We start from the raw sequence: 27,565 nt of genomic DNA, 5'->3' as shown, positions 1-27,565 counted from the left end.
TTTTGACACCGCTTTTCTCCCTGACTGTACCAAAGTTTGTAGTTTTTTTAGGATATCGGATAGGAAATTTAATGAGGATTCTAAAAATGTGCTTAAAACAGTCATTTTCTTACTCCAAGTGGGTTTTACTTTTAATTTTGTTCCTGATTATACTTTTAAACTGTTTCTGGCAGTTCAAATTTTGACACCGCTTTTCCCCCTGACTGTACCAAATGTTTGTACTGTTTTTATGTTATTTGATAGGAAATTTAATGAGGATTCCAAAAATGTACTTAAAATAATCATTTTCTCACGTCAAGAGGGTTTGACAAGCAATTTTGTCTCTGACTGTCAAAGTGTGCTCAAAAGTTGCAAAAATCAGGGTTTAGAAAAGTTTTCTTGCAGTACTCGACCCAAAACGTGTTTCTGAGAATTATGAGTTATTTTGATAGTGGTCACGTGACTGCCTAGCTAAATTATCCTCTAAAAATCACGTGATATCTTTCACTAATATATAAACTGTCAAAATTTAAAGAATTACAGTTTAACAGTAAGTACTACAGTAATTTTTACAATAATTGTCAGTTTGTAAATGTAAATTTAAATTGTTTAAATAGCCTAGTAGCTTTTCTATTGAAAAATTGGTGCAAAAATACGTAGTGTATACCATGTAAATTTCAACTTAGAAGCAGCATGATACATTACAATTTACATTAAAGTATAGTTTACCTACAACCAAAAAAAATTTTCAGCCTCATGAGATTTATTCAGGGTGACTGAATACAAGTGTAAAAAATTTGATAAACGATTTTTGGAAATACATATTCCAATAATAAAAACGAATAACGAATTCTTGAATAACGAAATAAAAATTCTAGTTGGCTTATAAATGCGGAAGTAAAAGTTATGTATCAGAAATAAATTTTTGCCATCTTCATTAAAATTAAATATATTGGCTCAAAACGAGTACATTTCTACCAAAATACATTTCACTTACGAGTCACATAGTAAGCACAGCGAGACGTCGAATAATTACACTTTTAATTAACTTTCCTGGCTTCAATCAATTGGGAATTTTCCTAAAGGTTACTCTTATATACAATGGACTTTTGTGTTTTTAACCGTGAAAGTGAATACTTAATTGTGTTTGGATAGGTTTAATACAAAGGTTTACTTTAACGTAAATTCGAAACTTGGCTCTGAGTCAGATTTCCAGATTGTATCACTTTTGAACCAATTAACATACATTTTTAGGATTCCGCATTCCTTGTTTGTTAAATAATTGACAGTTTTTTTTGAAATTTATTGCTTATACTTTATAGACGTATTTTCGGGAAGAATGATTAAAGTTTTTCTTGTTTTGCAACCTTTTTTTAAATCTCTAGAGAATAGAAAAGTGTGTAATGCCTTGAATAATTGACTAAAAATAAGACAAGTTGATATAAAAAAATAAATCTAAAAACACCCTTAATGCTACATTTAGAAACTTTTCCACGATGAAATAAAAAGTTTAGAGTAGTGTAATATTTATTTGGACATTTCTACATATTTTAAAGGTGGAAATTTGAGTGGTATTTATACCAAAGCCTGGACACAAACGAAATGTCTAAGACTATAAATTTACGAAAAAACAATGCAAGCAAACATATCACGTGGGAGATTCAAATAATGGCTCTTCACTTTTACAAATTTATTATTACTTCCTAAAAAAGCAAGATAAATAAAATCGGTAATTAGGCAACATCATTTGGGGCTTAAAACTGAACTCCTGGTTTACGAGTGTTATTAATAAACTGATAGGAGGCGTGCTGTTTTGATGATATGCACAGATTAAGAGCTGGATCTGATAATCGATAGTCTGTAATTGTTGTTTTCCTTATCGAGACTCTAAACTCAGAAATGACCATAAACAATATTTGTAAACAGTAATTTAATGCTCTAAAATTACATTATAAATAAGAAAGAAATTTTAAAAATTAAGTGAAATAATAAGGTTATAGAGAATTCAAGTATGCAATCAAAATAATTGCATTGTAATTTAACAAAAGAGCTTTTGTTGGGGCATAAAATAAAGTCATGATACATTCAGATTTTTTAATATTGCTGGATATTACAACATGTTGTTTCTCGTCGTTTAAGCAGAAAGTTCGTATAAAGCCCTTGGTTATAACAGTTTTGAGCCAATATCCATTCCATTTGTCGAGATTTTCCATGGCAAATTCGTTGTTACAAAGATTACAATATTTTTTTTTGCTAACGGCACTCAGTAATAACGTATCCAAAAAACAAGTTTCTTTTATTTCCATTTTAGTTTCTTTAAATTGTTGGCTTTTGGAGATATTATATTTTCGAAATGACAGAAGTTTCTACAATTTTCCTATACTGTTCAATAGTTGTTTTGAACTGCCAGATGTCTCTAGAGTCAGTTTGTAAGTTCTATAGGTTTCACAGTACTAGCGAAAACATCACAAAAATTTTTAGAGACTTTTAAAAATTTCCTAAACCCAAGAATATTTCACATTGTCAGAGGAGTTATGTATTTTTGATATGCCAAAAGTCTGTTGTTTTGTCCAAGAAATTTTTTAAACTGTCGCAGGCATTTTGTTAATTCCAGAGGTTTCAAAACACTATAGAAAACCTTTCAAAAAACGTAGGAAACTTCTACAAACTTCCCAAACCTTCCAAAATTGTTTTACATTGTCAGAGGCTTTGACTTTCAAAATGCCAGAGGTCTTCGCAAGTTTCCTATATTGTTCAGGAATTTTTCTAAACTGCCAGAAGCATCTAGATATATAAAAAATTTTCAAGCCTTTCAAGAATTTTTTTTCACTATAATAGGCTACTTTCAAAATACAAAACTGTCAGAGGTTTCTAGAGTTATTTTGTAAATTCCAGAGATATCAAAATACTACAGAAAACCTCTCAAAATTTGTCAGTGGCTTCTGCAAATTTCCTAAACTTTTCAAGAATTCATTAAATTGTAACAGCTTTTTGGAGTTATTTTCAAAATGCCAAAGATCTCTACAAAACTGACAGAGGTGTCTAGAGTCATTTTGTAAATTCCAGAGTTTTTAAAATACTACAGAAAACCTCTAAAAATTTGTCAGTGGCTTCTACAAATTTCCTAAACTTTTCAATAAATCTTTAAATTGTCAGAGGCTTTTGGAGTTATTTTCAAAATGCCAAAGGTCTCTACAAACCTGTTAGAGGGCTCTAGAGTCATTTTGTAAGTTCCAGAGATATTAAAATACTTCAGAAAACCTCTCAAAATTTGTCAATGGCTTCTAAAAATTTTCTAAACTTTTCAAGAATTCTTTGAATTGTCAGAGGCTTTTAGAGTTATTTTGAAAATGCCAAAGGTATCTACAAAACTACCAGGGGTCTCTGCAGTCATTTTGTAAATTCCAGAAATATTAAAATACAACACAAAACCTCTCAAAAATAGTCAAATGCTTCTACAAATTTCCTAAACTTTTCAAGAATTCTTTAAATTGTCAGAGGCTTTTAGAGTTATTTTCAAAATGCCAAAGGTCTCTAAGAAACTGTCAGAGGTCTCTAGAGTCATTTTGTAAATTCCAGAGTTATTAAAATACTGCAGAAAACCTCGAAAAATTGTTAATAGCTTCTACAAATTTTTTTAACTTTTCAAGAATTTTTCAAATTGTCAGAGGCTTTTGGAGTTATTTTCGAAATGCCAAAAGTCTCTACAAAACTATCAGAGGTCACTAGAGTTATTTTGTAAACCCCAGAGATATTAAAGGACTGCAGAAGACCTCTCAAAAATCGTTATTATCTTATACAAATTTCCTAAACTTTCCGCAAATTTTTCAAATTGTTAGAACCTTTTGGATTTATTTACGAAATACCAAAACTATCAGGAGTCTCTAGAGTCATTTTGTAAATTCCGGAAATATCAAAATAGTACAGAAACCCCCCGAAAAATCGGCAATGGCTTCAACAAATTTCCTGAACTTTCCAAGAGTTTCTCAAATTGTCAGAGGCTTTTGGAGTTATTTTCGAATTGCCAAATTGTCCCACCGATTTAAGTTAATAATTCCCACTCCATGGAGGTGAAACATAAAGAAACCAATTAAAATTCAGCACTTATGCAAATCTTAAATTTAACTTTTATTCCGAGATTTGTGGATTTCAAAAGCCTCTACACTAAAGCGTAAAACACAATAAACTGCGGTCACTGAATACCAATTTCGGATTAAATTGTGCGTCGATTTTATTCGAAAAGGCTTAAATTCTAATTTGCGAAAGTCGCCCGTCTAGATTAAATTACAGGTCAATTTTTGTTATGTGGGCAGCAAAGTGAGTTGAAAGTTTATTGGATATTCTACAACAAGAACGGTTATGATGTCCTTATCCACCGAGAACTAAAGTTGCTCAATTTGATGAGAACGATATGTATATTCCGCCCTAGTTTTGCTAGACTGTAAAGTATAAAACAAAATTTTTGCTATGTAAATCCGAGAAATTAGGTTTAATACAATGAACTTTAAAACGAACGAACGAAACGAACTAATAAATTACAAAAGCAAATCCTTGCTAGTTTAAAATACGACAAATCTACAAAATTTATTAATTTGAGAGAGAGAATAAAAGTAGCACTAAAATTAGTATTTACTGTTAAAACTAACGTCATTTAGCTAAAAAAAGATTAAACGTAGAATTTATAAAGTTTGGTTAATTAAATACACTTTTGAAAAGCCATTACGATAATTCATTGGAAAAACGACTAGCAGGATAGCCCCGATAACTAATTGAACAGTCTGTTGAGAGGGTTACACTAAATAGACTGAATGAGCTCTATATGGAACCGATAGATTAGACTGCTTTTAGAGCAAATTGGGACGATAATCTGTAAACTGGCTTCCGACAAAACGAATTTTCTTTCACATTTTTTTACTGCAATTAGTAATTAGTTTGACTTCAATAATGCTTGTTATAATTTAAAACCACATTGTAAAATAAACTTGAAGTCAAAGGATTCTGTGAAGTTCCACATGAATCAGCTAAAGTTCGATTGTTGTCATCCTTGAATTTTTCCTTTTTTTATCGGTTCTTTTAATGAATGACGGAATATTTCACTTACAATAACAAATAGTGCCAAATTATCACATTGACTTTGAGCATCGATAGCTCGTAAATACTGAAAACCTAAAAAAAGAACAGATGTTTCTGTATAAATAGATATTATTTAGAACAGTCCGGCGAAATGGTTTCGGCAGATAAATTATCACATAATGCATTCACATTTAGATTCAAAAATCTCAAAACTAATTACACTAGTCAACTGCTTATAAAAGCTGCAAAGCGCAACACGTGTCATTACATAAATATTTAGGAATCCAATCTAAAAAGTTACTTTTCGGAATTTTGTTAAGTGCTTCTGCTATTTAATCTGAACATACAACACACTACTCCTATCTGCTATCTCATTATACATGCTGGTTAAACAAACTTCAATTCCCACCCTTATCGATTTGATTTCCTCATATGCGTTGCAAATGAAATTTTGTCGGCTCAGGTTAATGATTTTCACTTCATTTGCCGTATATCACGAGTAATTTGATGTTATCGATTTCGTAAACTTTCATAAAAAAACGTCATGAAAATGAAGGGAGAATCAATATTTAAATGTGTTTTTCAGAAGAAAAACTGCAAGACTTTTGCAGTGAAACACATTTTCTACGTGTGTTTAATAATATGCTTCTTATTCACTAGTTATGAATAGAAAATAACACATATATAGCAAAACTCAAAGTAAAACGGAGTGCCGTGATAATGTAAAAGAAACCTAAATGTTTTGAATGTAAAGTTTGTGAACATTATTTGCTTCTTCGTTTGTCAAATTCAATCCCATAGTGGTAACAACGAAACATTCTTAAAAAGTAACAAAACTCAGTTTGACTTTGATTGAATGCATTTTATACCTTCATCAGTGCATTTTCGACATTTATTTATGTGTTTCTGACTTTACCGTCAAAATTCTCTCCATTAAGCTGTAAAACCACAAAACAGTCTTAAAATCCAGTAAAAACAGTATAAACGGTACTAATAGCTATTTATGTAACCAGTTACGAAAAGATCGATTTTGTGTAACGAATGAATTTTTGTAGGGCGAGCGCAGCGAGGTCCTACAATTTGAATGAGTTACACAATAAGACATTTTCGAAACGTGTTGCATACATAATTTTTTCTAATTTTGACCAAAAAGCGGTAAAAACCATCTTTTAAAGTGATTTAACACAAATATTCACTTTCATAGCACCTTGTATAAACAGAGACAATGACATGTTATGATAGATGTCGCCCATATGTTTCTACGGAAATGCATAAAAACAGGGAGTGATGAAATGAACTTTTCATAACTAGTTACATAAAGTGATACTTTATGTAACTAGTTACATAAAGTAAAACGTTTGGTCACTCTAATCAGTTTTGAAAAGTGTCACTTTATATGTCAAAATTAGAAAAAGGTAATTTATATCTGTATTAGTGGAATTTTGACAGATGATATTTGGCAGTCAATTTTGTTTTTTGTTCTGTTGTAAACCTGAAAACTGTCAAATTCAATCCCATAGAGATACAAAATAACGAAACATACTTCAAAAGTAACGAAATCAGTTTGACTTTGGTTGAATGCATTCACCTTCATCAGGGCATTTTTGGCATTTATAACATTTACTTGTGTGTTTCTGACTTAATTTTAGTCTATTTTTAGATATGACAACTGTCAAAATTTTCTCCAAAACTTTAAAATCACAAAACACTCTTAAAATCTAGTAAAATCAGTAAAAACAGTACCAAACCTATTTTACAGCTTTATGAGTTGAATTTTGACAGTTATGACATTTTTCCGTCAATTGCAGTTTCTCCCTAAACGTGGAACTGTCAAATTCAATCCCCTAGAGGTATAAAACAACGAAAGATATTTGGAACGTAATGAAATCAGTTTAACTTTGGTTGAATGCATTTTATACCTTCATCAGTGCATTTTTGGCATTTATAACATTTACTTGTGTGTTTCTGACTTAATTTTACTCTATTTTTAAATATGACCTGTCAAAATTCTCTCCAAAAACTGTAAAATCACAAAACACTCTTAAAATGTAGTAAAATGAGTATAAACAGTACCAAACGTATTGTATAGCTTTATGAGTGGAATTTTGACAGTTATGACATTTGGTTGTCAATTACAGTTCCGCCTTTAACCTGTAAAATGTCAGGTTTAATCCCATAGAGGTACAAAACAACAAAACATACTTGGAAAGTAACGAAATCAGATTAACTTTGGTTGAATGCATTTTATACCTTTATCAGTGCATTTTTGGCATTTATAGCATTTACTTGTGTGTTTCTGACTTAATTTTAGTCTATTTTTAGATATGACAACTGTCAAAATAATTCTCTCCAAAACTGTAAAATCACAAAACACTCTTAAAATCTAGTGAAATCAATATAAACAGTACCAAACGTATTTTATAGCTTTATGAGTGGAATTTTGACAGTTATGACATTTTTCTGCCAATTGCAGTTTCTCCCTAAACGTGGAAACTGTCAAATTCAATCCCATAGAGGTATAAAACAACGAAAGATATTTGGAAAGTAATGAAATCAGTTTAACTTTGGTTGAATGTCCAATTTATCAGTGCATTTTTGGCATTTATACTATTTTTTTTGTGTGTTTCTGACTTAATTTTAGTATATTTTTTAATATGACAACAGCCAAAATTCACAGTTGTCAATTCTATTTCTCTCTAGAAAAAAGGTATAATGATGGGGAGATCTAAGGCACCTTACCTAAGGCATTTGAATGTGTGAGCCACGTGACACTGTTACAGAAAAATGGACCACATGATCAGTTCAACTTTTTCTCTAAAATCACTTTCTGTTTGTGTCTTAGACAGAGTTTTTTGTACAGAAATATACAAGTCTATTAATTTCCAACAAAATACAATCCAGGCTTGCTTATAGTATCAGAAAATGTATTTTACTCAAAGAAAACAGAACTCAGAGTCTCAGTAGACTTTTTGATTTAAAATGCTATTTTATGGCTTTGACGTATTTTCAACCAGGATAGTTTTTAGATAAGTTTTTAAATATTTAGGGTCCTGTTGTGTGTGTCACTTTCTGTGTTGCTGTCAAAATTCAATTCTGTTATTAAAACTGCTTATGTGTATTAATTGAATCATTGTCTATTCGGTTCATTATTAATCAAATTCAGCATAAGTATGTATTCAATCAGTAAAACGTTGTCGTTTTATTATTATTATCATAAAATTAGTTCCTATTTCATCTAAAACATTTCTTTTATTTCAGAAAAATAAAAATGAACGCTACCTCACCCAAATTATCATTAGCCAAATTGGGACTCTATCCACGACCAAAAACCTTAAAAGTTATGATCTTAGGACAAGCCGGTGTAGGAAAATCAGGTAAAATTACTTTTATTATTAATTTAAAATAGGTAATTTTGTTTGGTTAGATAACATTTTTTCTCTTTTTCAATATTTGATTTGATAAATTATTTGAGCCTGATCAACCAAAAAAAGGCAGAAAACACGTGCCTAAAAATTGAACGTAATTCTATAAAATTATGAAAATATTTGCCCGACATCGAATAATACAATCTTCTGTAATAGAAAATAAAATATTCCGTACTATGGCAATATTGTAGTCAAATTTGTTTACACCAAAATGTAGGGGCACAAAATCGGTTCATAACAAGTTGTTTACAAAAGCTACATTTTGCGTTCCAATGCTTTGCCCCTAAAATGGTAAACGAACCGAATTGTTGATCTAGCGCATATACGAGAAGTTTCGAACCGAAGTTGGATTTTATTTAATCGGAAACATACTCGAATTGTGCGGGTGTGTCAGTTTTATTAAAAGTCAGAGAGAAACTAAAGAACGCAACTTGTCCACACAGATGTGCTTCGAAACATAAAGTTTTTCAATTTCAATACTTCTCTTTTTGATTCTTCGTTTTGTAGTAATAAAAAGTAAGGAATTTGAAAGTTATGTGTGTAAATACTGGGTGGTTTCAGTTAAAAAAAATCTTACTAAAAAGCTAGTAAATATTAGTATATTTGACTGAAAAGTCCTGAAAGGCCATTCACCCAAAACAAAAAAAAGTCTATATTCTAGAAGATCAATATAAATAAACACAGTAAAAAATAATAATTAGCATGTAATAATTTACGACAATTCTTGTCATTAATTCATATACCAAATGTATTAAAGAAAATGTGATTAGATTTAGGTCTGTCTGTTGCTCGTATTACGGTGTATTCCGTTCAGTTCTTAAATTACTGATTATATAGGAAATTGTTTTATAGCTCTAATGGGATTAATCTATGGATCAGGATTACCTCAAGACATTCCAAATTACTTTTTCCATATAGTAGCGTTATTTAAAGATTGTTTTTAAACAACCACATAACAAAAGTTATTAAAAAATTTGAGATATTGAAACTTTGTTTTGATACTTTTGATGATTTTTGTTTCATCAATAATAGAGTAATTTAGAGAAGTTTTGGAAATTGTTTTTAGATACTTTTAAGGCGCTTAATGTAAGTTGTAAATTTTTGTTTCTTTTTGAGCTGTTTAACTTTACTTTATTTTGTTTTAAATACAGTACCTTTGACAAAGGTGAAAGGAGAAACAAGCAGGAACTTTTTACGATGAATCTTTTTATGTACCTCTCTAGAAACTAGTAAAAACTAGCAATCTCATTTGACAATATTATAATAAAAAAAAAAGATTTTAGCAACAATTTGACATTTATTCGCTGTTCTACCGTGTTTTAAGTAAATTAAGCCCTAATTCGTGCTGATGCAAAAAGTTAGAAAGTTGGAATATACTATTTAATTATCCTGATTACTCTATGCAAATTATTCTGCCCAGTTATAATTTAACTTTCCGGCTGCAGCTGAAATGCAAAAAACTGAACTCACTTTTCCTCATCCAAACATGCTGAATTAAGCAAAATAAAACTAAAACTCACGTGCCGTTATTATTTCGGAAAAGCTGCAAAACTATACAACATTATATATAAACTAACATAATATTAGTATGACAGTAATTACTGTTTTCATTTGAGTATCAGTAAATGCAAAACTTTCTCTAACACCCACTGCTCTATTAGAATTGAACCTCTATCAACTTCACTCCCAGTAATAATACATTCATTTCCGTATAGTCATTTGTATCCAAACAAGTTTTCCCGTAACTGTTATTCTCTTCACAAATAGATTACAATGCAATAATAATTCACTACAAAAAATTCGCTCAAATTACGGTTACTTGATACAAAGCATATTGATGAATAATTTCTATAAACACAGTTCTCCTTTGTATATTCCAACATTATCTCAATAGGAACATTCGGGATGAGCTTCGGTTTATCGTAAGATTGTGTGGATTACGACGATGTCAAATACATCATGCAAGGGATGTAGTAAATTATTCAGCTTCAGGGGTTTTGTCTAATAGAATCAGGTTTATTTGTATTGTACGTTATTTAAGACGAATACTTAAGGCTAGTTATAAGTAGAGTCCGGATTTCTAGGAATTTTGCTTTTTGTAAATAATAAAAGCAACGAACCAACTTTGACATCTAATGTGAACGATTTACGCAAAAACACGTCATTTGACAGATCTTTTACTGCTTTTTTTGCTTCTTTCTTCTTTTTGTGCTTAATTTAGTTTTTTGTCCTTATTTGCTGCTATTTTTTGTATGGATAAGTGTCAATTTACAAATTTAAACTGACCAAATAATTTCCAAATGCTCCGAAGAAGTCTAAAAAGTGTAAAAACATTCCAAAACACTATAGTCTACGCTTCAAAATGCCTTGCAAAAGCTTACAAAATAGTCTAGAAGCTTCCACAAGCTTTTAGAACAGTCGAAAAGCTTCCAAATCTTATCTATAGAAATTCTCAAAAGATTTCTAATACAGTTCTAAAAGCTTTCGTATGCTTCTAGAGCAGTTTAACAGCCTCCTAAAATTTCCAGACTGGTCTACAAGGTTTTAAATGCCTTAAGAACAGTCTAGAACCTTCAGTGCTCTTTAAACTGTAAACACTTCCTAAATGCTCCTAAAGAAGTCTAAAAAGGCAATTTTAACTAATTATAGCATGGAGAACACGAATCTGGTGCCCGTTTTGCTGTAACTGCCGCCATTTAGTCACTGACTTTAAAATTAGGACATTTTTAACAGTTCTCAAGACATGCACCCTTAAAAATTATATTTTGACAAATGACACTTTACGTCACATTTTTACCATTAACCTAAACTAACTAAGGCAGTTAAAGACTTGGTTAAAGACAATTTTCAAAATTCAAAAGTTTTCGTCTAAAGTCTTCCAACAATATAGAAGTTTCCAAAAGATTTTTGAACGCTCTAAAGGCTTCCAAATAATCTTCAACTAGTCTAGAAGCTTTCAAAAAAATTCAAGGCAGTCTAAAAGCTTCCGTATGCTTTTAAAACAGTTTAAAAGCTTTTAGAAGTTTCTAGAACCGTCTACAAGGTTTCAAATGCCTTAAAACTAGTCCAGAAACTTCAATGTTCCTAAAGTAGTCTAAAAAGATTTCAAAACAATGCAGAAACACGAAACTGCTTCTTAAACAGTCTTTCAAAACAATCTAGGAGCTTCCAAAAGCTTTTAGAACAGTCCAAAAGATTTCAAATGCTCTTCAACTAGTCCAGATGCTCCCAAAAAATATCAAAACAGTCTAAAAGCTTCAAAAAAATTCTAGAACCCTCTAAGAATTTTCAAATGCCTCTAAAGCATTCCAGAACCTTCAGTATGCTCTTTAAACTGTCCAAAAACCTTCCAAATGTCTCTACGTCTAAAATCTGTCGTATGCTTCTAAATCAGTTTAAAAGCTTTAAAAAATTTCTAGAACTGAAAAAAAGTAAAAATATTTGCATCTCTGAAAGAGTTTTGTGCTTGTTTAAAGCTTTTTATCACGATTTTTGTGCTTTTTAATCCGTACTCTAGTTATAAGTAATTACTTAAATGAGTGCCAAAAGATCCCAAAGAAATCAGTAGAAAAGATAAACTTCTTTCACTTTTCTACTCATTTCCTGGGTAAATTCAAAGACACAACACCTTAAGTAATCTAAATGTAATACATTTTTGAATTATGTATATTCGAAGCAGCTTTTGATCTCATCTAAGTGGATGTTTTAAAGGATAAGCGTTTGTTGAATTTAGCATGCAAAATTGTGGAATTTTAGACGAACATAATGTAGATTAAATGAAGAAGAATAATTTAGTTGTGGAATAAAGTGGGGTTTTATCAACAATAAAAATACAAAGCTTTGTTTACAGGGACTTTCTATTGAAATTGACTTAATACGGTTTTTATTTAAGATATTATTTTGTTCTGGCGATGATTTTAAGATTCTTAGAAAATCGGCTTTAATATAAAGCTTTTCAGTTAGTAATCGCTTGAACAGTTGTAATTAAGCTGTTTTGAATTTGAAGCCTGTAAATTTTAAATACTTTTCAGGAGAGTAATTTTGAATAAACTTTAACTTGAGAGAAATAACCGATGCGAACGTATTTTAAACATTCCACGATTTTGCTTTACAAATGTAACTTTTGTTTAATAATGAAATCTTTACGGATTTTATATTTTATTGTGCTTGCTTGAAGCATTTTTCTTTAGATTCAAGGTACAATTCCCATTTAGATTGTACATACAATATTTCTGTAATGGCATGGTACTTTACTATGCGATGAAATTTGTCATTCACAGACATATCAACCTGTTGGGCTATTATTTAAAAACTTTCCAATTTGCTGTAAAGTCAAAGAAATAAAAACTTTCTTAATTTTTTCTATGAAATAACGCGTTAAATTTCTAGCGATAAGCAGAGGATACTGGAAATGAGAACTAAGTTCAAAAAGCCGTCTTTTAACTTATTTATTTCCCAATACTTTTTGAGGAAATATTGGCTTTAATACTTGAAATTAGATATTTGTGCCGGATTAATTCTACACGAGTAGTTTTCCCAAGAAAAAATTTGTCTAAATAAGTTTATTAAGCTTTAAGAACATTTATGAGCATCCAGTTATCGAGCTAAGTTCAGTAGGACAGTAAATTTCTTCAAATTCAACATCGGGATTGTCTACACCAAGCCAGTTGAACCTCCATTGACAACCAGGTTGTAAGATCTCAGGCAGTTCATCACATTCCTATCAAATGAACATATTTACAAAATGATTACAAAACTAAAACCGTTACTCTGTAACCTCAACGGATGAAACTCCACCATAGGCTTCACCCCAACCATTCAAAGGAGCATCAAATTCGTTCCAGCATCCAAAAGTAGCAGGACCAACACCACCTCCGGGGATAGCAATATCAAAGTGGTTTTGACTGAGTGGACCTCCAGTGTTTGTAATTTGGGCAATCAGTATTTTGCCTAAAGCGTCACCTTGGAATCTCAGCACAAGACAGGAACAACACCTGGAGTTGTCATCTCCACCTGATGAAAATCAATTACTAAAATATCATTTCTATCGTTACATGATGTGAAGCAGTATTTATGATTTAATTGTACAACAATCCAATATCAATTCAAATAAAGTTTAATGTACTTTTAATCATTTACCCCCGTTTGCACCGTCGTTTTGTAAGCTGAGCTTAATTTAAGTGTGGGTCAGACTGTGACAGTACAGGTGAAAAAAGTCACACTCTAAACCACACTTAACTTAAGCTATGCTTAAATATGCTTAAAGTACGACGGTGCAAATAGCGCTTACATGTCTTAAATAATCTCATTAGAGTGTATGATAAGTTTGACAATAACAATGACAAGTTTGACAGTTGTTTTCCCTATCAAGGAAAATTTTCATTTAAGCATGAAGTAATTTTCCGGTAAATTTTCAAAAATAGAAATTTTTCGACCCAAAAATTACCGCTTTTACATCCCTGGTTCCAATCAGTTTATTAATTTTCAAAAATGATTTTACTGTTTTTGTTCACGCAGCTGTTACTGACAATAAAATTACGCTAATATTCTATCTAGTCTATCTGTGATTCGTAAGCTTCAAACATTGCTTCACTTTACTGACACCAAGTTTAAGATCTGTTTAGTTGCAATATGTTCTATGGACGGACCTAAACTTCAAAAATCTTCAGTTACCTTTAAAGGAAGCGGCAACAAATCCATAACTGACAGTTTCGTTATAAGCCCATGGTCCTTGATCAACGCACATGTAAGAAGCACTGGTGGAATTCAAGTAGCAACCAGTTTCTTGCTCAATGTCAATGGTGGTCAGTCCATCTTTAGCGCATGAACGGACTGGTACAGTCTTGTTGGATTCACTAAGATTTTCCCACCAAGCACAACTGGGTTTGCAACAATCCCAGTAACGAGTGGTGATTCCACTACCACTTACACCATCTGGTACTGGTTCAATTTCTATGTCATCGGCAGTGACGTAGCACACTGCTGCAATTCACAAAAAACATTAAAATCCTTCACTTATCATTTAAAAAAAATGTACTCAGTAGAACATCAATTAAACGTTTTTTGTCTAAAACTAACCAAAGCAAATCGTTTGCCAATCTGTGTTTACTTCTAAAAAGTAATTATTACAGGACGTTAATAAGTAACTTACCAAGTGAGAGAACAGTTACAGCAATTGCCTTCATGTTGCTGGTTGTTGGTTGAATAGTTACAGAAAAATACAGAAAAAACTGGAATTGTTATCTATTTACGTTAATTTTCCAAGTGCCTCTTGAGATAATTGGAACAAGCATTGAATTGATGCTTATTGGTGCTTTATTGACTATTCCCGTACTTATCTTATTCGGTAATAGAGTTTAAGATTGTAGGTACAAGCTGTTTCAAAATGCTTTTACACCATAAATAGTATATTTTGTTACCAATCCTGAAAATCCTGAACTGGAGGAAGTAAAGCAAGAAGGAAAAAAACCAGTTTTGAGCGTGTAATGAGCCATACTTTTTACCATCCATTTTGCTTTTAAGACAAAAATTTGTTATAATTTTGTAATATAAAATCAATAGCATGCATTGTGTAGTAATGATGACTATTTTTACGTAGCAGAAATATCAACAATATCAAAATAAATCTATAATTGAAATCAAATGGCACTTTAAAAATTATTTTCAAGTTTATTACTTTTGAGTAGTCATGTGATATCATAAACAGGATGTTTTTGTTTTCATAAACCGACCGACTTAATATTAAGTACAATTTTTATCACTGCTTGAAACTGATAAGATTTACTATAACATATACCTAAAAAGGTTTTAGAGCAGAAAATATACATTAGCTATTAAAGTCGTATAATATGTGCAGTGTAAGCCAACTTTTTTCTTCTATTAACAAGGAACAGTAGTAAATCAACATGATACGCATATTGTTAACGCAATATGTTAGAAAAAAAATTATTTACATGAGTAAATTTCAATATGACAACAGACATGATGACGTAACGATCAATTATGGTGGCTTGCTCTATAACTTCTATCCTAGAATTGCTATGTTTTAAGTAAAAACAGTCTGATGATTTAAAAAGCAGTATTCTAAACAATACTGTCGGTGCAAAAAGAAAATAATAATTGTTATAGCTGTCTTGTTATCTTTAATGTCCTGATTGTTTGCTAACTTAAATTTACATATCTAAAGATTAACTTTAACTAAAAAAAAATAAAAATTAGATTTATTTCACTTTCCTTTTGTAAATATGACCTTATCTTGATGACGTTTAGGTACTTAATTATTTTGAAAACCGTTTTGTAACAAGTATAACTTTACAGATTGTACTAGAATTTCAATTTACATTAAACTTAACTTTTTATCTTCGATAATGTGAGTCCTTAATCGACTAAAATAAGTTATTGTGATCTACAATGGGATACTAAAAATGATGAACTAATACTAAAGTTAATTTTTCATTTAGATATTATGAAAAACTGAAATGTCCAGGCTTTTGATATTATTTCAGATTGTTTTGTTCATGTTTAAAAAAAAATGACACTCCACGTGTAGCTTTATTTCTTTGAACTTTGCAAATTTGCCGTTAGTTCAGTGATCCAAAATTAACCGAACTGTCCAAAATGGTAAAAACGATGATGACGCGCATATTTCATTAGATTTAATAGGATTTTGCCTTTTATTGTTTTCATTTAAATTGCAGGTTACTGAGCGAAAAATCACAATGTGATTTACACTAACAACCACACAATACTGATTTTGCGATTTACGAAAAATGAATATACATTTAATAAACTTTTTTACTGTAAGAGCTTCTGTGAGAGTCACGCTCATAACTAGAGTTCGGATTATTTTCCTCAAAAAAGCATAAAAATCTATAAAAAAGCACAAAACTGTTTCAGAGATGTAAATATTTTTACTTTTTCTGAGTTATAGAAATTTTTTAAAGCTTTTAAACTGTTTTAGAAGCATACGAAAGATTTTAGACATAGAGACTTATGGAAGGTTTTTGGACAGTTGGAAGAGCATATTTAAGGTTCTGGAATGCCTTTAGAGGCATTTGGAAATTCTTAGACGGTTCTAGAATTTTTTTGAAGCTTTTAGACTGGTTTGATATTTTTTGGGAGCATCTGGACTAGTTGAAGAGCATTTGGAATCTTTTAGACTGTTCTAAAAACTTTTGGAAGCTTCTAGATTGTTTTGAAAGTACTAACTGTTTTAGAAGCATTTTGGTGTTTCTGCAGTGTTTTGAAATGTTTTTAGACTACTTTAGGAACAGTGAAGGTTCTGGACTGCTTTTAATGCATTTGAAACCTTGTAAGACGGTTCTATAAACTTTTAGAAGCTTTTAAACTGTTTTAAAAGCATACGGAAGCTTTTAGACTGCCTTGAATTTTTTTAAAAGCTTCTAGACGATTTCAAGATCATTTGGAAGCCTTTAAAGCGTTCTAAAAGCTTTTGGAAACTTCTAGACTGTTTTGGAAGACTTTAGACTGCTTGAAAAGCATTTTGGATCTTCTGTAGTGTTTTTTTTGTAATTCTAACCGTTTTCGAGATATTTTCCAAAAACTACTTTGATGCACTTTTTACCGAAAATTAGTTCAATACTTTAACACCCTGTAGCTTGGTTATTTTTAGGGGGTTCAGGGTGGTTCAACCACTCAAACAAATTGTCTTGAACTGCTCTTTTCAGTGGTGTAGAGCAAAAAATTGTATTTAAAAAAATTTGTTTACAGGCTGAGCAAAAATAATGATCCACTAACAATTTTGTGCACACCTTGTATACAGGCAACTGTATTGAAGTTCAAACGTTACATAGTTTGGTTTAGTGGTCCATTAGGAACAATTTTGCCCTCCTGTAGTTTTTATGTAAACCTAACGATTTTCGAAATATTTACTAAAAACCACTTTAATTCAGGCGGCGGCCAGTATAGTAGGCCAGAAAAAACCTTCATTTTGACAAAATTTTGGTGCATTTTTCCAAAAAATCGCGAATAACTTGATTACTTGAAACGTACAGTATAGACACATTAAATGATCGTAAGTGGCTAATGATTAGAGCTATCACGTGACGTTGAGCGGGCACCGCTAACTTGCCCCGTTTGTCCGCTAGAGGGCGTCAGACTTGATTACTTTTCGTAGGACATTTTTCTAAATATCTCGAAAACGGTTTAAGTTAGCAGTGTGAAATTTTTACCACGCATGTTCCTCAAAGCCCCCCCCCTATATAACAATATCTTTCATTAAATATAAGATTTTATCATACAACGCACCGGTCGACCTTTAACTAGATTTTTGACATTTTTAAAAGGGGGGTATACATTTTTTGGAAAACTTTTGAATTTTGAAAATTGTCTTTAACCGCCTTAGTTTAGGTTAATGGCAGAAATGTGTGTGTGGTCAGATTAAATTCGTAAATTGACACTTACCCATTTTGAAACAGATAATTGGTATGTTTTTGTCTCTCAGAAACCTTCAATATCTCAATATAGCTATTGCAATTGTAAATTAGCCTATTCAACTTAAAACCATACAAAAAATAGCAGCAAATAAGCACAAAAAACTAAATTAAGCACAAGAAGAAGAAAGAAGCAAAAAAAGCATTAAAAAAACTGTCAAATGACGTGTTTTTGCGTAAATCGTTCACCTTAGATGTCAAAGGTTGATTGCTTTTATTATTTACAAAAAGTCAATTCCTAGAAATCCGGACTCTACTCATCACAACTCAATTCATAATATAAAAATTCCAACGGTGCAAATTTTTCTATAATTAATCATTAAAAAAAATTGCCCTTTCTCTAGAATTAGAACATAATTTCAATATGTACCCTCATTTGTCTCAATTTTTTTAATGATGCAACTTGTTTCAAAAACTTTTTCACTTTACTGGGAAAGTGGGGTGTTTTTCATTTTTGTTAATGTGATAATCCCCACAATTTATTTTACTGTTTCTATTAAAAGTTTATTTATTTAATGCTGCTAGTTTAGACGCGCCAATATTTTGATAGACGATGGTTTAGTAATACAACTTTTCAAATTAAAATTTTTGTTTAGTTTGTACCAATATTTATCTGTAATTTCCGGCATTCGAACTCTCTTACGAAAAAAGTGTTTTATATCCAAATTTTGTCTGAAAAACAAGTCAACGTTTGATTGATTTGTTAAACTATTTGATGAAGGATTGGTTTGTTTTTGTATTTGTTAAATTTACGTAAATATAAATGTTGTTATTAGAAGTTGTGTTTTATGTTGCTTGAAGAAATAATTTCAATTTAATTAGATTTTGTTCAAGGATCTTGTCATCTGCATAAAATTCACCTCAACCTTTGAGAAATACGAATAAAAAACCTTGCGACTCTTTCAGTGGAGATTGAATCAATAAAAAGGCTCAACGTTTCGCCATTCAACGACTTTTCTTATATTTCTGCTGCTAACCGGAAATAAATAATGCATTTTTTCTGCTGCTTATAGCAATTTTTATCAAGTTACTAGGGTGCATTCGGTAATAACTGAATGCAGTCTTGTTCGAAAGATATTGAGTGTAAAGATTTTAATGAACCTTTGTTCGTATCTATGTTGAGTTGTTTATGCTTACAATGTTTTTATTTTCAGCTATGGTTGTTAGATTTATAACAAGGAGATACATAGGAGAATACGACCCAACGTTAGAAAAAGTATACACTTTCCATACAGTTATCGACAATGAAATGGTTTACTTTGAAATATTAGATACAGCCGGCCAGCCACCGGTAAGTATCATTTCCATAGACTTATAATACAAGTATAGACCCCGCAAGTCATTCATAAATCGTCTTATTGTTTACGGACAACATCTACTTAGAAAGAAGCGGGCGCGCGGCGTGAGAGACGTAAAAATATGGCCGCCAGAGACAGTACATGTGTCTGTTTGTTGTTAAGTGGGGGCAATCTAGAAACAGTAATGAATGGAGGAATAGTTGAGTTGTAAGACGAGCATTACGCGATGTTGCCAACTCAACGCTTTCTATACATATTAGTAATGTTTAAAGACATTTATTTGGCGAATTTTACTGTATTCAATAGCAACAATAATTGTTACAATACTTTTTTGATTTAAATATCGATTTAAACGTAATTGAAACATACACCCACGCATAAACTTTGATACTGGCTGTATACAACTGACAACACCGCATTTTGGCTTTGTTTATCTTGCCAATAACCAAACTTGTAAATAAAGGGCTCTATACTTTGTTTTATACTCTATGATCATTTCTATAAATGTATAAAGAGCTAAAAAGTATTTTTTTTAAGAAAATTAAAAAAATTGTTGAAAATTCAGGGAACGAAATAGCTAAGTCACGTATCTTTTCTATTTATAACTCCAAGAAAATATAATGTATAGAAGTTGATATCAGAGGAAAAGCTATTTTCGTAGTAAACATTTTATTCATGTCAGGAAACCCTTTTAAAATATTAAAGCAAAGTAAGTGCAGAAAGGTTTATTTTCTAAATTGATACACACAATTGTACTTAGATCATTTGTACCGCGTGTCAAAATGTATGGACCAAAAACTTGTTTTTAAACAATAGGATCATAGAAAATGGAGAGCTCTAACTATAGTATTTGATTCGGACAGGTATTATCAATATTTTATATCTTAACATCGTCAGCATCTCAATTACTCCTCTGGGTCTTTTGTTCCCTTCTTTTTGGGTCTTTTGCATCACGTCTGTCACTTTTGTTCAGCTGGTAAAGAAAAGCTTTCCGATTTTTAGCACGGTTTCTAATTTTATTTGGTCCAAATTTTAGCAAAATGTTAGCAAAATGATATGTTTACTATGTAGAATAGCTTGAATTGTGCGGAGATAATCACATTAAAATACTTGGGCAGATTATTGATAATATTCTCTAGAAACTTGGTGTAAAATAACAATTACTCGTTCACCACTAAAACAATTTCTTAAAAATGCTGCAATGAACTAAGAAATTGCATGTTACTTGCTAAACAAACGTAATACAGAATAGTGTGCATAAGAGAATTAACTTTACTTTTTTCATCAAAATATTTAATAGACAATACTTAATACAAAGTATTCTAGAAAAGCATACATAAAAGAGCAGTATCATAAAAAAATGCTCAGTAGTATAAATGTGAAAATGTATTTCGAATAAAGTCGATAGCTATCGGATATCTTTTTGTCTTTTATCGACTAAACATAATCTTTTACGACTTTACGAGGGAAGTGAAAACACAATAAAACCTATTTGTCCTTTCAAGCCAGGTATAACGTATCACCTTTTTACAAAAAAAAAAATTGCGAAAATAAACTTTAACAAATATTGATAGGAAATTGGTTTTTTCATATACGTTTTAGATAGTTCAATGAGAATAAAACTGATGTTTTTATAGCTTCTTTGAAAACTGTGATGATAGGGTCACACCCGTGTTAGTAGTTACGGTGCACACCCAGTAACCAGCATAGTCAGCAACAGTCTCTAACTTGAAGTGGTGGGACAGCTCGATACCCTCTTAGGATCCCAGGCTGAAAAGAGAAGGGTTCTCTCGCAACTTGAAGTGAGAATGGCGGAAAGAGGTTAAGTATCTAGGACTTACCCTAGACTCAAAACTTATCTGGAACCGCCACGTAGAAAAGATTGCCAGCAAGGCAAGGTCATCACTGATGGTGTGCAGGAACATTTCGGGAAAGACGTGGGGCTGTAATCCATCAATACTGCGATGGATGTATACCATGATAGTGAGACCTATGATCACATACGTCCCAGTAGTGTGGCACAGAAAAACCGAATTTGCCACAAGGAAAACATTACAAAAGGTGCAGAGACTTGCATGTCTTTGCATAACGGGAGCAATGAGATCGACCCGCACGGCAGCACTAGAGGTAATTCTCGAACTCAAACCGCTCCACATCATGGTGAGAAGAACTGCTTGGGGAGCACATCTCAGGTTGGATAAGGCCGGATTTAAAAGGAGAGCACACAGTGCAAGGGACTCACTGCCTACTGGCAGTGCACATCTCGCCGATCGCCCAACCGACGAAATCATCAGGAAGTTTAGTTTCGAAAAACAATTTCGATCGGAAATGAGCACTAAGAGAGATTGGAGCAGAGAATCCATTCAAACATTGGGAAAAAATACCATAATATGGTATACGGACGGATCTAAAACTCCCGAGGGGACTGAAGTAGGAGTCTACGGGCCTCGCACCAAATACTCCGAATCCTTGGGCCAGTTCCCTAGCATTTTTCAAGCAGAAATTCACACCATAGAAAGGTGTATTCAGTTTAACCTCGACAGGAAATACCGGAACAAGGAAATTGCGATCCTTTCCGATAGCCAAGCAGCCATCAAAGCATTGAGCTCATCTAACATCTACTCGATGATGGTTCTGGAGTACCTAGGAAAGCTCAATAATCTAGGAAGGAACAACAAGGTAACCCTCCTCTGAGTTCCGGGGCACGTCGGAGTAGAGGGTAACGAACAAGCAGATACTCTGGCACGAAAAGAAGTATCAGCGCCACTGATCGGGCCAGAACCATTCTGCTGCCTTGGAAAAGCATATGTCCACGAAGTACTTAATAAAGCTGAAGAAGAACTGAGAGCGACGCACTGGCAAAGACTTCCAGGACTGTGGCAGGCCAAAGATCTCCTCGGCAATTTTAACCGAGCAAGATCGAAGACAGAATTAACAGAATTTCTAACGGGTCATTGTCGACTCCTAAGAGAGAACACTAAGGAAGCTAGGCCTAGAAGAGGACAATACCTGCAGGTTTTGCGGAGAAGAACCAGAAACACCCCACCACATCTTGCTGGAGTGTTATGCTGTACGCCACAGAAGATTAAACACACTGGGATTATACCAGCTGGCTGTGGAAGAAATACCTGGAACAGACCCACTCAAGATCCTGAAATTCCTAAAGGAACTAAATCTTGAGGGGCTGCTATGAACAAGGAAACTTTGAGATAGCAGAAGAAGATGGGGTAGAATAGATCTAATCAGGTCTCAGTACATCTGTCACCATTCACACCTACCATTACTATTAGCAACTTGAAGTGACCCTTAACCTTATCAGGTGACTGCTTGGTCCTTTGGTCACACCGTACAAGAACACCTTGCGTGCCCCAATTTACGGTGAAGCTGAAGGGCTCAAAGTAGACTCACCCTCCCCGTAACTCTCATGAAGACGTCGTGGAATAAGGCATTAGTGGCCCTTCTAATCTGTGGGTAAGATTAACCCCGCTTTATTCCTTATTTAAATTATTTTTATAATAAACGAGGCTTACCTGTGTCCTGAGTTGTTTCTCTACCATAAATCACTACGCACCCCAAAACGTGACAATATTCTTCTCATTTTCAACGGATCGAAAATGTCTAGAACTCATAAACTTTGTTAATTTAAGTTACTTTGATGTTAATGTCGCAATAAGAATTTTACCTGTAACTTTTTGAAAGTTTAGAACTTTTTAAATTCCAAAAATGATGCAAAATATCCATTTAGAAATTAAATTTGATTTTAAATGGTAAGTGCCTACTTAAAACTGGTTAAAACTAGTTTATTTTTATCAGTGATTTTGGAAGGTTGTTGTTCGGTAATAGAATTTTGCTTAATAAATTGAGATAGTAAAAACCAATAAATTGTTAACCAGAATAATTTAAAATTCTCCATTTAGCTTGTACTGAGTAGCCAAATATTTTATACAGACGTAGAAATGGGAAACTCAAATCCTTAATGTCAAGAGTCTCACTGCCATTTGAAAGTGAACTCCACAGTTGATTTGCAAAGTTTCTGGAAACACAGAGCAAATAAAAAAATATATTCTCAATGAAGTTACATTCTCCCGGGAAATTTAAATTTTCCCGTGCCCGTAAATATTCGTACAACATGAAGTTCCGATATGGTTTTAAAAAAGAATAACTGATACCAAAATCCATCTTCAAGATTAATGACATACAGATGTATTAATCCTGGCTACCGTATTCATTTAACTTCAATATAATCTTTCAAACTTGGAAATTTTTCCAGGAAAACGACTGTCTAGGACTAGAAGCAAACATACGATGGGCCGAAGCTTTCATCCTCATGTACTCTGTAACGGATAAGTGTTCATTCGACGAATGTTACCGACTGAAGTTTTTGATCAATTACAATAAGAGGAAAAAACGAATAGGTAATAGCACCAAGGATCCTGTAGTAGACGTTCCAGTAGTTTTAGTCGGAAATAAAATCGATCAAGTAAGTTTCATTGTAATTGTGTTTATTCATTTGTGAGTATGGTTTCATGTCCCATTAAATTTAATTGTGTACTATTACAATAGATAGCACTTAATTAGCTGTAAAGTGGATTGATCCATTCTGGTTAAATTATTAGGAAAGTGTTGCGCTTTTTTTAACACTGCTACAGTTAATAATATAATGTTGTTTGAGTAAATAAAGTTTGAAATATAATCGGTATTTAGGTAAATATCGGTTTCCCAATAAAATCCAATACGTAAACAGAATGGTTTTTCTTTTTATTTTACTACATTTTGAGTAATTACTTTTAATTATCTTGGCCTATTAAATGTATGTTTATTTTTAATACATTATTAAACTAGCTATTTTTATTAGTTTTAATAAGAGAAAAGCCTCAAAAGACAATCAATAACTGATAATAGAATAATTACTAAAAATAGAGATATCTTAAATTTTTCAAAAAGATTAAATATATAAAGCTTTAAAAAATTGAAATATTTTTAAGTACGATAATCCAATAGTTTCTGAGATGTCACTGTGCTGTTAACGAAATTGTGCACGAATTTGTTTTAGCTTCCAAAATCTCTCGAAATGACTGCTTTTGAATTTTTGTTTGTGGATAAAAACAGTTTTAAAGTATTGAAAACAACACACATACACAAAATAAAATACAGGAGTTTTTGGTTAGTATTGAAAACGAAATTCGACGTATGTATTGTATGTGAAAATGGATATTTATCTGAAAATTTGTAATAATTCTTCAGTCTAGCAAACATACAAACTAAGTTGCAAGAATCAACTTTTAATAGTCATTCAGCTTAATGAATTAACTGGCCTTGTTTTGTTAATAACTAGTTTTACTTTGTTGACTGGATATAAAATTAAATTGTCTCCCACCACTTAAACTTAATATTGGAAAAATGTTATTACTGGTCTTCTTTGATTACTACTCCTACAAAAATTCTAGGTACAAATACAATTTAACAATTTCCTAAGTGAATAATATTTCACCACTAATCCTAAAAAACTTTCAGGTAGAAGACAGAATGATTTCTCTTGAAGAAGGCCAAAGACGTAGCAAGGAAATTGGATGTGTCTGTTTTCATGAAATATCAGTAAGAGAGAGTATCGAACAGGTAAGATGGGGTTTAATTAACACACTACAAATAGGGGTAAAGATAATTAAAATTAATTAGTTTGACGAAATCTATACATGAGTACATAACAAGCTTGCACGTATACAAGATAAAAGGGATTTTCTGATAGGTTTTAATGCTTGAATATAGTCATTAGCTTGCTCATCTGGATTTTAGGGCGTAATTAGAGTATGAATATCTTCGTTTTATTGCTTCGTATCCCATTTAAAATCGCTTTCCGCCTTAACGATAAAGCACCAAATCAGAAATTGAATATTTCAGTGTCCTTCAAGTTCGCTCCTCAATTTTGCATATTTCTATAAAATTTCCACTGACAAAGCGAAATCTTTGTCAATACTGAAAATTGAATTTCATTATTCATCATAAACACGACAAATTGCAGCAAGATATGAACGAACAGTTGCCAAGAAAAGCAAATGCCTTCCTTGTAATGAAATGTTTACTGGAAAGTTGGAAAGTTGTTTTCCCCAGTTTCGATTAGAACTCAGCCAGCTGTTTTGAAAAAATTGAATTCAACCGTTTTAATTTGCAATTAATTACTGGGGGGGAACCAAAATGAGTAATAAATTAATTTTGTAATTTTAGCCACTTGTAATGGGTAAAGTGTTTTTAATCAAAAGATCGTGCTCGCATTGTTTATATGTTTTTGATCGTTTATATTTGGTATAACAGCTAAATCCTTTGAAGTGTACCAAAAGTAATTAACAGAAGAAAATTCTAATATATTTACATTTAAATAGCTTTACACAAGTGTAATTCAGTATAAGTAATTATTCAATTGGCCCCTGTCATGCAAGAACCAGTTAGTAGACAAATTCATCAAAAGTAGCAAGTGTTCTGAAAATGTGTCATGTTTACAACAAAACCTAAAAAAATCTTTTCTGTTTAATTAAATGAATAGAACCATGTTCACCCAGAAACAACTGCAACTTTAGTTGTAGGTAATTACTAGAAAATCGACAACTACCAATGCATTTTCCAGGCGATTGCAATTCCCACAGGAATTGTTTAGGTTTAGCTAACTTATTAAGCAAAGTTTGATTGTTTATCGAGACTGCAATTTTCGCTTCTCCGCTCTCAGAAAGTTGAATTAATGTTTGACCCCAAGTCGCGATTGATTTAACGTACTTTTATTTTGTTAAAATAAGTTTGGGAAAGTATTGAAAAAAATTGAAGCGAGTAGTGCCTTCTATATTATCAAAGTTTGTCAAAAGTTTTGTACACAGAATTTTCGCTGGTAAAAAGAAAGTTTACTGACAGTGAATGATAACTTATCAAAAAGTGCTTCCTTGCAAATTGAAATTGAACTGTTACTGGTTCGTTTACCTGCTAAACTTAACAAATTGCCATAAAAAGTTTGTAAAATGCATAATCTAAAACAGCTTAATAATTTGTATTTCGATAATAGAGCATTTTAGGACGATTTTTATTTACTTTTGGGATTAATCTGTAGTATTTCTCATAAAACTGTATCATTAACATGCAGTAAAAGCAATTGGCGTTTTAAGTTAAGATTGCAGCGGCATTTTAAGTAAAATCCAGCAACACACTTTAAAAACTCTGCCTTGAATAAATACAGCTTTTTGAGCTACAGTTTGACGTTGGAACGAACCTCCTGTGACAGGAACCAACGTAAGAGCTATCTTTAATAAAACTTGTTTACTTGCACTGCTCTATTTTCCGGTAAATATCTCGATTTTGCGATTTTTTTTAAAGAAAGTTGTACGTTTGAACAACTATTATAGGGACCAAGTTAGCAGCTGTCAAATTGTGACCCCTCCGATATTTCTAGTACAGTTACACTGTTGTATAACATGCCGAATATTTCGGATATTTGAAGATTTTTAAATAAAATTGTGTAGAGATAAATGAAAGCTGAAACTACGCACTATATTTTGACGTCTGTACGAAATTTCTAGCTCTCATAGTAACCAAGTTAGCACTTGTCAAATAAGGACACCTGTTTTTTTGTCAGTTTTGGGGGAAACGGAGAAAGAGCGAAAGAGAAAAGCAATTAAAAAATATAGAGAAAAAACAATAACGATAAGTATGGTTTTATTTTGTATAGGTTAATTTACAATTTTAATAACTATATTGAGATATTGGAGGCTTATGAGAGACAAAAACATTCCAATTATCTGTTGCAAAATGGGTAAGTATTAATTTACAAATTTAAACTGACCGAAGTAGTCTAAAAAATTATAAAAACATTTCAAAACAGTATAGAAGCTCCAAAATGCCTTGCAAAAGCTTACAAAACAGCCTAGAAGCTTCCAAAAGCTTTTCAACCTATAGAAGCTCTCAAAAGATTTCAAGACAGTCTAAAAGGTTCTGTATGCTTCTAGAGAATCGTCTACAAGGTTTTAAATGCGTTAAAAGCAGTCTAGAACTTTCAATGCCCTTTAAACTGTTCAAACACTTTCCAAATGCTCCTAAACTAGTCTAAAATGATTAAAAAAAAGGTTCAAGGCAGTCTAAAAGCTTTCGTATGCTTCTAAAGCAGTTTAAAAGCTTCCACAATTTTCTAGAACCCTCCATAAGCTTTCAAATGCTTTAAAAGCAATATAAAACCTTCAATGCTTTTTAAACTGTTCAGAAACCCTCCAAATGCTTCTAAGGTAATCAAAAAAGATTTCAAAATACTACAGAAACTTCAAAATTCTTCAAAAGTAGTCGAAAGCCTTCCAAAAGCTTTTAAAAC

General features: G+C 32.0%; 2 protein-coding genes across 3 annotated transcripts in view; one reads left to right on the top strand and one right to left on the bottom strand.

Moving 5' to 3' along the window:
* Positions 1 to 27,565, top strand: part of LOC145725261 (ras-related and estrogen-regulated growth inhibitor) — a 46,056-nt gene that overhangs the window by 9,065 nt on the left and 9,426 nt on the right. The window contains exons 2-5 of one of the 2 annotated variants that reach the window (XM_081973947.1): positions 8,311 to 8,426; positions 19,084 to 19,220; positions 23,498 to 23,707; positions 24,742 to 24,843. In XM_081973947.1, coding sequence (XP_081830073.1) covers positions 8,321 to 8,426; positions 19,084 to 19,220; positions 23,498 to 23,707; positions 24,742 to 24,843 — 555 coding nt within the window. In that variant the 5' untranslated portion in view covers positions 8,311 to 8,320. The remainder of the gene's footprint in view (positions 1 to 8,310; positions 8,427 to 19,083; positions 19,221 to 23,497; positions 23,708 to 24,741; positions 24,844 to 27,565) is intronic. The other variant, XM_081973948.1, reaches the window with a different exon arrangement.
* Positions 13,025 to 14,798, bottom strand: LOC145725263 (endoglucanase-like). Its single transcript, XM_081973953.1, has 4 exons — positions 14,629 to 14,798; positions 14,151 to 14,459; positions 13,255 to 13,490; positions 13,025 to 13,197 (listed from the first exon to the last, which is right to left on the bottom strand). Exons 1-4 carry the CDS (start codon positions 14,660 to 14,662, stop codon positions 13,060 to 13,062), a joined length of 717 nt encoding a protein of 238 aa, XP_081830079.1. The 5' UTR covers positions 14,663 to 14,798; the 3' UTR covers positions 13,025 to 13,059.

This window comes from Ips typographus, linkage group LG2 (genome assembly GCF_016097725.1).
Source record: "Ips typographus isolate SLU linkage group LG2, UJ_Ityp_2.0, whole genome shotgun sequence".
Classification (NCBI taxonomy): Eukaryota; Metazoa; Arthropoda; class Insecta; order Coleoptera; family Curculionidae; genus Ips; species Ips typographus.
Note: the sequence above shows the minus strand (reverse complement) of the source record. Positions and strands in the feature narration are given on the sequence as shown.

Excerpts from the sequence above, each read along its gene's own strand:
- LOC145725263 (XM_081973953.1), bottom strand. The coding sequence starts at position 14,662 with ATGAAGGCAATTGCTGTAACTGTTCTCTCACTTG. Across the intron at positions 13,491-14,150 it reads TGTTGCCGCTTCCTTTAAAG|GTGGAGATGACAACTCCAGG; the intron begins GTAACTGAAGAT and ends GATTTTCATCAG. Across the intron at positions 13,198-13,254 it reads GTGGAGTTTCATCCGTTGAG|GAATGTGATGAACTGCCTGA; the intron begins GTTACAGAGTAA and ends TTCATTTGATAG.